At 43.7% G+C, this 13,845-nt stretch overlaps 1 protein-coding gene across 1 annotated transcript; it reads left to right on the top strand.

Annotated features, from left to right (window-relative positions):
* Nucleotides 1-1,196: 1,196 nt before the first annotated feature.
* Nucleotides 1,197-13,654, top strand: LOC139580770 (transcription factor 20). Its single transcript, XM_071409770.1, has 6 exons — nt 1,197-1,460; nt 2,627-5,199; nt 7,055-7,148; nt 8,079-8,128; nt 10,623-10,696; nt 10,948-13,654. Exons 2-5 carry the CDS (start codon nt 2,632-2,634, stop codon nt 10,668-10,670), a joined length of 2,760 nt encoding a protein of 919 aa, XP_071265871.1. The 5' UTR covers nt 1,197-1,460; nt 2,627-2,631; the 3' UTR covers nt 10,671-10,696; nt 10,948-13,654.
* Nucleotides 13,655-13,845: the final 191 nt, after the last annotated feature.

Raw genomic sequence — 13,845 nt, 5'->3', positions numbered from 1 at the left:
AAGGCACATGACAGCCCGCTTGGAGTTTGCACCTAAAGACTGACCCAAGAAACAAGATTCTCTGGTCTGATGAAACCAAGATTGAACTCTGGGCTAAATGCCAAACGTCACGTCTGGAGGAAACTTGGCACCATCCCTATGGTGGTAGTGGCAGCATCATGCTGTGGGGATGTTTTTCAGAGGGAGAGACTGGGAGACTAGTTAGGATCGAGGGAAAGATGAACGGAGCAAAGTACAGAGATCCTTGATTAAAAACCTGCTCCAGAGCGCTCAGGACCCCTGACTTGGGCGAAGGTTCACCTTCTAACAGGACAACGACCCTAAGTGTAACCGATGTGAAATGGTTAGCTAGTTAGCGAGGTGCGCACTAATAGCGTTTCAATCGGTGACGTCACTCGCTCTGAGACCTTGAGTAGTTGTTCCCCTTGCTCTGCAAGGGCCGCAGCTTTTGTGGAGCGATGGGTAACGATGCTTCGAGGGTGGCTGTTGTCGATGTGTTCCTGGTTCGAGCCCAGGTAGGGGCGAGGAGAGGGACGGAAGCTATACTGTTACATAAGCACAAAGCGAAGACAACACATGAGTGGCTTCGGGACAAGTCTTGAATGTCCTTGAATGGCCCAGCCAGAGCCCGGACTTGAACACGATCGAACATCTCTGGAGAGACCTGAAAATAGCTGTTCAGCGACGGTCACGATCGAACCTGACAGAGCCTGAAGAGAAGAATGGGAGAAACTCACCAAATACAGGTGTGCCGAGCTTCTAGCGTCATACCCAAGCAGACTCGAGGCTGTAATCGCTGCCAAAGGTGCTTCAACGAAGTACTGAGTAAAGGGTCTGAATACATGTAATATGATATTTCAGTTTTTATTTGTAATACATTTCTAAACATGTTTTAGCTTTGTCTTTATCGAGTATTGTGTGTATGTTGATGGGGGGGAACAGGTTAATCAATTTTAGAATAAGGCTGTAACAAAATGTGGAAAAAGTCAAGTGGTCTGAATATTTTCCGAAAGCACTGTATATATGTGGACACCCCTTCAAATTAGTGTATTCGGCTATTTCAGCCACACCCGTCGCCGACAGGTGTATACAATCGAGCACACAGCCATGCAATCTTCAGCCAAGCAATCTCCAATCTCCATGTTCAGTAATCACTCCAGTCAAACTCCACACAACATTCATGTCTTGAACGCTGCCCGCTTTCCTACCTTCCCATAATGCTTCACTGTGTTCGCCAGCTGACAAATGCTGTTCTTGAAGTGCAGCTCACGCGCGGAGAGTAGCAAAGTAGCTTCAGCCAGGGATTTTTTAATTTTTTATCCCGTTTACAAATGTGAATTTTTTTAAAGATATAGTTTGGCGTTTTATGGTACTAGCAGATGGGGTCTTGAACGAGATGTTGGGTGGGACTCACTGTTGAATTGGACGTTTCTAAAGCCCCCCCACTCCTTCCCGTTTGGGTAAGTTTCAGTCTCCGGCAGCGCAGTATGCTCGCTCTTTTGTTTTATATGAAGGGCCTAGCAAGTTAGCTTAGCAAGTTAGCTAACCACGAATAAGTCAACGAGGGTAGTTGGCTAGCTATATTCGCTAGATGCATCACTCCGCCGTTATGTGCGGGGAGATCGATCCCCAAAGCTGAGTGGCACTATATCCAGCAAATTGTCAAGTATTGTATTATGATAGACACCAGCCATCCACCCATTGTTTCACAATAAGCTAACGTTGCCATATCATCTTCAACAGTACGGAAAACTGAGTGAACTTTGACAGCCAACGGAAACGTTAGCGAACCTTTTAGGTTTTAGGTCTGACTTGTAATTTTGAACACTGAAAGTTTGCACTTCGGAGATTTTACTGAAGATGGGCACATTTAACTTTCTAGTTAGCAAATGATCTAATCTTTTTTGATATAACTAGTTGATAAGTTACTATGTAGCTAACGTAACGTTAGCTAGCTAGAAATATAAAGCCATAGAAAGTTAAAATCCACTGCTGGCGAATGTGCTTCTGGATGATGGAACCTATCCTGGAGACCTGACGTTGAATTGCATAGTATTCAACGTCGGGCATAAATGAGGGTTTGGATCAGGAAAGTTTCCTCTCATTAACGTTACCTCTACAAGCCAGAACCTTGATTAACATGATATTTTAACTTACTTTACCGGTTGTCTCTGCGATTGGTCCTTTTGGGGGTAGGAATGTGAATCAATATATCCACAAGAAAGTGTAATTACATCAACTTTTCAAGTGCTGGTAGTGCATTCAGATTTATCACCTGAACCATATAAACATGTGCATGAGCTCAGCAACTTTGAAAAGTTGACGTAATTATACTTTACTGTGGATATTTTGTATCCTATTCCTACCTGCAAAAGGACCAACCGCATGGACAACCAGTAAAGTAAGTTAAAATATAATTTTATTTAACATTCTGGCTTGTAGGGGTCGTAAGAGGAAACTTTTGATCCAAACGCTCATTTATGCCTGACGTAGAATTCAAAGAAATTCATTGTCGGGTTTCCAGGCTAGATGGAACCCAATCTTGACCTATATCCAGTCATGTTCCCACTGATGTCAGCAAAAATGATTTCATTGTCAACTTTTCTGTATTTCTGCTCAATTTCAGTTGCTATGGAGCAACCACATGGGGACTCAGATTTACAGCCCCAAGACCTCTCTTCCACCCGTAGCCTCCCTGCTGCTATAGACCTGACCAGAAAAGGTGAGGATTGCCTCGTAAAAGTGAACTCCATGAAGGCCCTACAGGTGGTCAAGCCTCCAAGCTGGTACCCAGGCTCTGGGAGCAGCAAGGGACTCTCCTTCCCAGAAACTGACCCCAACCACAGGCTTCAACCAGGAGACCAGATCCAGCCGAATGATGCCTTCTCCAACACTACAGTCACGCTCTCCTATGTAAGCAGGTCTCATATCTTTTCCACTCATGACTCTCTCTCTCACCATTCCTCTCTCTACGGCGTACCATCAATCAGCAAGTTCTCAACAATGGATGGCTACCTGCAGCAGATGGACAGGCCTCTAAGCTTAGCGCCTCAGTCTGAAATGTTTGACTCTATGCCTCCAGCCCAGGTGATGGCTGAGAATGTGGCAGGGGTGTGTCTGATGCAGCAGTGTCATGAAATCAACAGCAGTCGAGTTGCCAGTAATGGAAGAGTGGAGAAATACAATCCTCATCAGAGAGCGAGTTCAATGGAACACAGTCTTTCTCAGGACGCAGACAACAATGCAGGACTGCAGAATGGGAGGAGTAGTAGCAGCAGCAGCTGGTCTCATTCTGCAATATGTATTGATTCCTCTCCAGAGCCTCTCATTACAGACATGGAGGAGGAAGGACAGAGGGCTGACTCAGAGGTTCTCTTTCTCATCTCATCTAGAACGGAGGAGCCTGTCCTCATCCAGGACAGCATGAGTCCCAGGGACCTGTGTTCTCATAGTAGGGAGTATATCAGTCCTCTGGAGGACACGGTCTCTCCCTCTGCTACCTCACTGGATGACGTAGAGAATGTGTTCATTCTGCCGCAGGCCTCCTGCTCACCCAGCTTTGAAAATGATGGTGATAATGCATCAATGTTAGATACCAGCAAGGACTACCAGCAGCCAGGACATAAACCCAAGGCAGATTCAGAGCCTATTGTTGACTTGACAGAAGACAAGAGCACTCTGCCAGAGGTTTTAGAAAATAAACCAAAGGAGACGACTGCTTCCCACTTGAATGGTAATGCAAAGGCAGAGCAGAGGACTTTTGAGAGGAAACAACTCCCCCCTCGCTCTGGCAGGGGAACTAGGTTAGAGGCCATAGTGATGAACATAAACCCTAACTGGTATAAAGTGTCCACTAAGAAGCCCAAGGCCTCAAAGACCCAAACCCAGCCTCCGACAAATCCCCAGACTCAGAGCAGTCCATCTAAAGCCGATGTTAGTCCTAACAAACAGACCTCATCTGTAGGGAAGAAGAAAGTCCAGAATAAAGCAGCATCTAGCTCAGAGGGAGAGACTAAAGTAAAGGCAGCTGCAACGAAAGGCCGGATGGATAGCATTAACAGGAACACAGACAGTTGTAAAGAGTCTCCATCAGATTCTGAACACACCTGTTTTTCCAAATATCCACACAACCACAGCACATCTCCAAAAACCTCCAGCCCACCCTTTGCTCCAGTCAAAGATTCGGAGAAGGAGTCGGCACACAGAGAGTCAGATCCCGAGCCCTCTGAGGTGGATGTACTGACTGTATCACTGCCACTTAAAACATCTCCAAAAAGCCCTGGGAAGCATAAAGCGAAGACTGCATGCAGGGAAGCATCTTCTCCCACAGCCAAAACAGCAAAGGCAACCCCCGCTCCCAAGAAGAAACGGAAGAAACCCAGACTGGGCAAGTTTTCCTCTATTTTCTCCCCTCAGGAGCCTGAGATAAAACTGAAATATGTCAACTACAAGGAGGAGAAGCGGGATATGAGGAGGGACACATTCTCTCCTTTCATCCACATGGGCCTTAAACCCTCCTCCACCTCCCCTGCCAACTGTACTGTCATTAACTACCCTGAGGAGGAGAAGCCCAGGCAGAAGAAGGGTCAGGGGCAACAGCAGGCTAGAGGCTCAGGATCTGGGGGTTTCATCCCTGGGGCTGTACCCTCCACCTCCTGCCTCCAGCTGGGCCGCATCTCCACCCATAGCCAATACCACAGCTCCCTGGTCTGCTGCCTCTGTAGAGGCTCGGCTAACGCCATGGACCTGGGGGACCTCCACGGACCCTACTACCCTGAGGGATACAGACCCAGCGCTAAACCCCCTGCTAGGACCCCAGGTCTCAAAGAAGAGGAGGATTTCAGTGACTCTGACTCGTCCTGCAGCGTAAGAGGCCGGGGCAGAAAGTGTGCTCGGCCCCCGGGGGTACCCTGGCCCCACAAACCAGGTCCACGGCTGAACCAGGATGGCCTGCTGGGGAGGTGGACTAGTGACAGCGACCCTTCAGGCAGCCCTGCAGCAAAGAGGGCCAGGATTGAGAATGGGGCTGGGGTTACATCTGAGGCTGCAGTAGAGGACTGGTACAGCCCCCCTGTGGTGCCTCTAGACCAGTGTGAGTACTGGCTCCACGAGGACTGTAGCATCTGGTCTGCAGGTGTGTTCCTGGTGAAGGGGAGGGTCTACGGTCTGGAAGAGGCGGTCAAGGTGGGTCAGGAGACGGTAAGTTTAAATCCTGCAGCCCAGGAATAGATGTGTCTGTTTAATTGAGTCTCTATTGATTTATGATTGGGGTGTATACGTTGTGTTCGGAAAGTATTCAGACCCCTAGACTTTTTCCACATTTTGTTACATATGTTACATGCCTTATTCTAAAATGATTACATATTTTTTTCCCTCAATCTACACGCAATACCAAATAATGACAAAGCAAAAACAGTTTTTTAGACATTTATTAAAAATGGAAATATCACTATACATAAGTATTCAGACCTTTTACTCAGTACTTTGTTGAAGCACCTTTGGCAGCGATTACAGCCTCGAGTCGTCTTGGGTATGACGCTACAAGCTTGGCACACCTGTATTTGTGGCTTTTCACACATTCTACTCTGCAGATCATTTCAAGCTCTGTCAGGTTGGATGGGGCGTGTCGCTGCACAGCTATTTTCAGGTCTCTAAAGATGTTTGATCAGGTTCATGTCCAGGCTTTAGCTGGGCCACTTAAGGACATTGAGACCTGTTCCGAAGCCACTCCTGCGTTGTCTTGGCAGGTTTTCATCAAGGATCTCTCTGTACTTTGCTCCATTAATCTTTCCCTGACTAGTCTCCCTGTCCATGCTGCTGAAAATCATCCCCACAGCATGATGCTGCCACCACCATGCTTCACCGTAGGGATGGTGCCAGGTTTCTTCCAGATATGACGCTTGGTATTCAGGCCAAAGAGTTCAATCTTGGTTTCATCAGACCAGAGAGTCTAGTTTCTCATGGTCAGAGTCCTTTAGGTGCCTTATGGCAATTTCCAAGCAGGCTGTCGTGCATTTTACTGAAGAGTGGCTTCCGTCTGACCACTACCATTTAAAAAGAAGAAAATGTACTTAACCTTTTATTTAACTAAGCAAGTCAGTTAAAAACAAATTCTTATTTACAATGACAGCCTACCGGGGAACAGTGGTTTAACTGCCTTGTTCGGGGGCAGAACGGCAGATTTTTACCTTGTCAGCTTGGGGATTTGATCCAGCAACTTTTCGGTTACTGGCCCAACGCTCTAACCGCTAGGCTACCTGCTGCCCCAGATTGGTGGCGTGCTGCAGAGATGGTTGTCTTTCTGGAAGGTTCTCCCATCTCCACAGATGAACTCTGGAGCTCTGTCACAGTGACCATCGGGTTCTTGGTTACCTCCCTGACCAAGGCCCTTCTCTGATTGCTCAGTTTGGCCGGGCGGCCAGCTCTAGGAAGAGTCTTGGTGGATCCAAACTTCTTCCGTTTAAGAATGATGAAGGCCATTGTGTTCTTGGGACCTTCAATGCTGCAGACATGTTTTTGTTACCCTTCCCCAGATCTGTGCCTCAACACAATCCTGTCTCTTAGATCTATGGACAATTCCTTCGACCTCATGGCTTGGTTTTTGCTCTGACATGCACTGTAAACTGTGGGACATTTTATATAGACAGGTGTGTGCCTTTCCAAATCATGTCCAATCAATTGAATTCACCACAGGTGGACTCCAATCAGGTTGTAGAAACATCTCAAGGATGATCAATTGAAATAGGATGCCCCTGATCTCAATTTGTCATTATGGTGTATTGTGTGTAGATTGATGGGGGAAATGTATTTAATCCATTTTAGAATAAGGCTGTAACGAAATGTAGAAAGGTCTGAATACTTTGACTGCACTGTATGTAGTGTTCTTTATCTCCCATAGGGAATATGTCTATTTTAGCCATATTTTTACAATTTGACTTTTATCATGTTTTTGTAGAAGTATCAGACTTCTGTTTAGCAATGTAAAATATTATAGCAGCTTGTATTTTAGTCTTGGCCTGTAACACAACCAACTAATTATATTTTATGTTTTCAGACATGTTCTCGCTGCCATAACCCGGGTGCCACGTTGGGCTGCTTCTTCAAAGGATGCCTCAACAAGTATCACTACAGGTGTTCTCTACAGTCAGGTGAGTCTCCCCCTCTGCCTTGTCCCCATTCCTAGCTTGGGACCCTACTACGTCTGCTTAGTAATGGGCCCAGTTCCAATACTTGTGCCAAAGAAGGGAGGAGGGAAGGATGGCATTTGGAAGCATCTCAACCAGGCATCCAGGACTAGGGAGTATACTGGGTCTTCACATAAGTCTGCCATGATTCTAATGCAGGATTGTGTGTATAGTCACTTCCTGCTGTGTTGACACCTATTAGTTCTCCAGCCAGACACTAGCTGCCACAACATCTGACTGATGGCGCAGAGTACTTCTAGTAAACATTACCCAGCCTAGTCTAGCAGCCGAGACAAGGGTATATTCATCGGGAAGCAAACGGGCTGAAATGAGGAGGAACCTGAATTGTTTTCGTCTTTCCGTTGCAAAACGTTTTGCTACGGATTGCACCGTAGCAAATAAACCCCAAAGGGCGTTAGACTACAGAGGACCCGCAGTCTGTTGCGTGCCAAGGCTTTCAAATGGGACGTGGTTGCAGTCAGCCCAAAAGTTTGAGCCACCTCAGTGACTGATAATATTCGTAGTCTTTTCTGAGACGTGATTCATCATAATGTTGCTTTATATCTGTATCTTATTCAGACATCCAGCCTTGTTCCCTGATTGTCTATTTTATGTGCCGAATGCCATGTTGTGCCACAGTCTGGTAGAGTAGTGTTTCAGTTGAAGGTTAGGCCTAATACTGTGGTTCAATAACAGCAAGGGCACCCCAGCTCCACGGACATGCCCTTTATGTTCTGTAAATGGCTGTTCTAAGCGGAGGTGTTTGTTGCAAGCTCTCTCTGTTACAACCTATCCCTATCTGTAGCCTGTTGGTGTGTGGTTCGGCTACTGTTTGCTATTGAGCCATCTGATGAATCGCTGTCTTTATTGATCCAAGCATTCTTCTCCCCACAGACTGTGTCCTCAATGAAGAGAACTTCTCCATGAAATGCACCAAGCACAAGGTATGAATGGTTGATTAATTGAAGCGACTGCTAGGTTTGATCCTTACTAAACCGATCTCTTGCTCTCTCGCTCTGTGTGTGTGGTTGTCAGTGATTTCAGTCTCACTGTATTGTACAAATATTGTCTTTGTGGAAGAGTTGAAGCTGGCAAGAAGCCAACAATTTCGCAATCCTCCATTTTACGATTTACTCGCTAGAATGAAGTATGGCTTCAGTTCAGCATTGACTTCTTCCACATTTTGTTGTTACAGCCTGAATTGTAACTGGATTAAATATATTTGTTTTCTCATCCTTATTTACACAGTAACCCATAGTGAAAACATGTTTTTAGAAGATTGTGCACATTTTATTGAAAATGAAATGCAGAAATATGTTTGTTTATTCACACCCATGAGTAAATACTTCGTAGAAGCACCTCTGGCAGTGATTACAGCTGTGAGTCTTTCTGGGTAAATCTGCAAGAGCTTTCCACACCTGGATTGTGCATCATTTGACCATTTATTATTTTCAAAATTCTTCAAGCTCTTTCAAATTGCTTGTTGATAATTGCTAGACAATCATTATCAGTTCTTGCCATAGATTTATGTCGATTTTTAAGTCAAAACTGTAAGTCGGCCACTCAGGAAAGTTAACTGTCTTCTTGGTAAGCAACTTCTTGTTTTAGGTTATTCACAGTCTGGCCCTCATACCATCATGGCCACCTAATCATCTCCAGCTTCCAATTGGCTCATTCATCCCCCCTCCTCTCCCCTGTAACTATTCCCTAGGCCGTTGCTGTAAATGTTCATCTTACCTGGTTAAATAAAGTATTGTCCTGCTGAATGGTGAATTAATCTCCCAGTGTTTCGTGGAAAGCAGACTGAACCAGCTTTTCCTCTACTATTTTTTTTCTTCTGAGCTTAGCTCCATTTTACGTTTATTTTTATGAAAAACCTTCCAGTGTTTAACGATTACAAGCATACCCATAACATGACGCAGCCACCACTATGCTTGATCAATATGGAGAGTGGCACTCAGTAATGTGTTTTTATGTATTTGGCCAAAACATAACACTTCTGTATTCAGGCCTATTTGTTGTGCAGCGTAACTTTTTAATGCCTTGTTGCATACAGGATGTATGTTTTGGAATATAAATGTGTATACTGTACAGGCTTCCTCCTTTTCACTCTGTCATTTAGGTTAGTATTGTGGAGTAACTACAATGTTGTTGATCCATCCTCAGTTTTCTCCTATCACAGCCATTAAACTATGTAACTGTTATAAAGTCACCATTGGCCTCATGGTGAAATCCCTGAGCAGTTTCCTTCCTCTCCGGCGACTCAGTAAGAAGGACGCTTGTATCTTTTGTGGTGTAGTGAAACACCATTAATAGTGTAATTAAAAACTTCACCATGCTCAAAAATATATTCAATGTCAGGTAATTTTTTTACCCATCTATCAATAGGTACCCTTCTTTTCAAGACATTGGAAAACCTACCTGTTCTTTGTGGTTGAGTCTACATTTAATATTCACAGCTCGATAGAATTATCTATAAGGTCACCTAATGTGTGGGGTACAGAGATGAGGTAGTCATTGCAACTTATTATATGACTTGTTTAGCAGATTTGTACTCCTGAACTTATTTAGACTTGCTGTAACAAAGGGGTTGAATACTTTGATTCAAGACATTTCAGCTATTCGTTTTTAATTAATTGGTAAAAAAAATAAAAAATGAATACACATTGACATTATGGGTTATTGTGTATAGACCTGTGAAATAATCTCAATCCATTTTAAATTCAGTCTGTAACAAGATGTGAAAAAGTAGAGGGGTGAGTACTTTCTGGAGGCACTGTACACAGTCCTAGAAAAACCAGAAGGGATGAACACTGTACACAGTCCTAGAAAAACCAGAAGGGATGAACACTGTACACAGTCCTAGAAAAACCAGAAGGGATGAACACTGTACACAGTCCTAGCAAAACCAGAAGGGATGAACACTGTACACAGTTCTAGAAAAACCAGAAGGGATGAACACTGTACACAGTCCTAGAAAAACCAGAAGGGATGAACACTGTACACAGTTCTAGAAAAACCAGAAGGGATGAACACTGTACACAGTCCTAGAAAAACCAGAAGGGATGAACACTGTACACAGTCCTAGAAAAACCAGAAGGGATGAACACTGTACACAGTCCTAGAAAAACCAGAAGGGATGAACACTGTACACAGTTCTAGAAAAACCAGAAGGGATGAACACTACACAGTCCTAGAAAAACCAGAAGGGATGAACACTGTACACAGTTCTAGAAAAACCAGAAGGAATGAACACTGTACACAGTCCTAGAAAAAACAGAAGGGAATGAACACTGTACACAGTCCTAGAAAAACCAGAAGGGAATGAACATTGGGATTGGATTTCTCCAGCCCTTAGCCACTGCGAGTATTGTACAGTACACTGATCTACTTTCAATGTTACATTTTTACTTTCACTGGGATTTTGTGTGTCCCCAGAACAAGTCATTCAAAGGCCCTCCTGGGAACAGAAGAGATGACAGGTGACACAACCAGGACACAGACTACACATGGTCAGTGGTTCTGTTACGTTATACACAACAGCACCACCTCTCTTCTGGTCTTTGTCCCCACAAAATCCAGCATTACTGACCTGTGTGTGCGAGTCACACATCATACATTATTGTAACATTCTTTAATAACAATGATGGTAGTGGGGCATTTCTGTGTATATCCAAATCATGAAGGGCTAAATGTTTAAATATCTTTGTTTGGAAACATGAATGTGTTTCTTGCATTTATTTATTTATTTATTCCGTTCCAGGGCGTTCCGCAGGGTTTCTCCTATGAGCCCGGTAACCATGGCGACACTGGAACACTGTCCTCTGATTTGAAAACTGGCTTTCTACTCCTCCTGCTACTTGTCCTGTTGCCTTCAACAAGTGATACACTGCGCTGCACAAACTATGCAGAAGACCACGGCTGTCCTAATGTCCTGTTACCTCTGTCCTTCTCATGGGACTGGACAGGTTACGGAGGCTGCTAGATGGGCCAATGACTGAACAGAACAGAGGAGTTGGATGCGGGGCCCAAAGCCAAGGTCACCATTAGAAAAGAGATGTGTTCACGTCGCTTACAGTGGCATGCTAAGCATGTGCTATTGTTTTGTAATTATTTATTAGGAAAAAGGATTCTCCCCTTTTTTTTCTTTTTGAAATGTTGACAATACAATTGGAGATATTTAATTTTATAAAGATTTGTAAATATGTGATTTATATATTGCTTATTTATTTTTGGGGAATTTTGTTGCTTTTGTTTTTGCTTTGCAATTGACCTGGAGGTGTGTTTGTTATTGAAGGCCGGTTGGGTCGTGTTATTTGACGGGTCAAATAGGGTTATTTAACCTGTATGTTTTTGACACGCAACGACCCGAACAGACTTCCATAGTTTGTGTGTGTCTTAAGTTATTAGTAAGAACCAATGCTAAATATTCGACTTGGTAGAGGAAGTGATGGTCGGAGAGGGGTGGTGTGGAGACAGTACTGAAAGTTTCTCTACAGAACCATTTCTGATTACAATACAGGTACTTGATAATATCTATTCATAAAGACCATACTTTGCTACAAGACTCAGTTGACAGGTTTATTCTTATGTGATGAAAATAATACCGGATTCATCTGATTTTAGTTCTGATTTACAGTAGGCAAGGTGTGCATTTCAACTGATTTTACTTGCACTATGTTTTGTAAGCACATTTGTATAGTGGATATGAAGAATTGAGGGAACTGTAGCTTGTGTGTATTGTTCATTCATCCTGTGACTACTTCCTCTAAAGAGGATGGAAGTTGCTGAAAGCACTTTGGAGAGGCACTTGCCGTGGCTGCAGTATTATCTCCAAAGCGGACTCACCCTGGCCTGTAGCATCTAATTCAGGCACTGCCCCACATAGTTGTTGGTATCTTCAGTAGAGAGAACTTGTTCATCTGTTTTCATTCCATTGACACCATTCCTGTATTTATCTCACTGACACAGCTGTCTGAGACTGAAGTGATTGGTCCACACCTTCATTACCGGTCATCTGCTCTTGGCTTTCCTCTTCTGTTTTTTTACTGAGACTAAACAAATTATTTTTCTTCTAGAATTACATTTACAACGATAATGCAAGCCAATACTGCCAATAGCTTACACATGCATTATTTGTTTGAACAGGTGTACATGCTAGGACCATTCAACCATCACATGATGTAAACTGACTTGATTTTAGATGACCTCTGTTGTCTGTAGAATTCCAACAAGTATAGGCCGAAGCGCTACAGTCAGTCTAGTTTCTAACCATCGACCACATTTTGGGCTTTACATCAACCTTTATCAGGTAGCTGTTGATTTGGTTAGAATGGTCATCTTCAACCTTCTCCATTAACCTGTCTGTCTGAAGTCGAACCCTCGGCTGAACTCTCCTAAAGCCTTAGCACTGCTACTAGACCTCTAGATTGTCCTACTCATCTTCACCAGCTTTGTTGCAAAGACAAATCAGTGGGTGTCCAGTACATTGCCTTCTGTTGGACATCCACACAGCTAACCAGGGCAGTTCGAATGCTCCTGCTGCTGCAGATGTAAACCAAGCAGGTCTGATAGACTGTACATTTAGAGATGTCACTGGTTGGTTAATGTAGGTTGGCTGCCTGGCGGTTAGTTTCTATGTGTACTTTTCCATAGTGACAGCAGAGGCAGTGCTGTTCTATCTGAGACCAGTGAAGTCTACAGGGAGACCGAACAGCAGTGACGGTGAATGTTACAGTAGGCCGCTCCCCGGGAGAGGATTCCTCACACAGCAGGAGATACACGTGTGTGTCTGTACCAATATCCACATTAGTATAGCACCTAGAATGAAGCAATGTATTGGGCATGAATTCTAAGTGGTATGACTATTGGAATGTAGCTAGCTACACATAAAAACCTCTTACCTCCATATCTGGTTATATTGTGCCATCTGTCGTTTATGTATGTACTGCAGTGAAACAGATTTAGTCAAATACTTAGCAAAATGAGCGCCAAACGCTCTGCTGTTCCTTATTGTCATAGCTGCTTTATTTAATCAAACTGATGCATTGTACCAGATGGGGCATTTGGATTGTTATTTTCATGGTTGTAAAATGGGTTTGGTTTGTAATATTGTTTTCATGTCTAAATCTCAGGGCTGGGTCTCAATTATTCAAATGATTTGTGTTTTTGTTCTGACCTATGAAATGTTATCACATTGACTGGAGCAATGCTAACAGTAGCAGGATATTGATCATCACAGCAGAGGCTATGTGTTGGCTACTATAACCTTTTCTTTACAGTCTACTGGTTAAACCTGTTCTTGATACAGTTGTCAGTCAGTTGTGTTATGGGTAACGTTTGACAAGGCTGCCAATGTCACCTCTTTCCATCTTTATTTTAAGGTGACTTTACAGGTGTTATTTTGTACTGTTTACCCCTGGCTAACAGAGCTAGATGTAACTGTAAAATAAATATTTTGTTGCACCCCTTTTTTTGTGTGTGTGATGGCCTCATGATTTTAATAGTTATAGAGTATAGACAACCAACTGTTCAAACTTTACATTTTCTTAAACTTCCCATAGAACATGAATCTTCATATTATTGCAAACACACTGCTGGTGCAACACGGTACTGTGTGCTGTTGCAGTTGCTAAATGGCCTGTGTTGTGATGAAATAGCT

Source organism: Salvelinus alpinus, chromosome 7 (assembly GCF_045679555.1).
Source record: "Salvelinus alpinus chromosome 7, SLU_Salpinus.1, whole genome shotgun sequence".
In the NCBI taxonomy this organism is placed as follows: domain Eukaryota; kingdom Metazoa; phylum Chordata; class Actinopteri; order Salmoniformes; family Salmonidae; genus Salvelinus; species Salvelinus alpinus.
The sequence above is the reverse complement of the archived record's forward strand: the minus strand, read 5'-3'. Positions and strand labels throughout refer to the sequence as shown.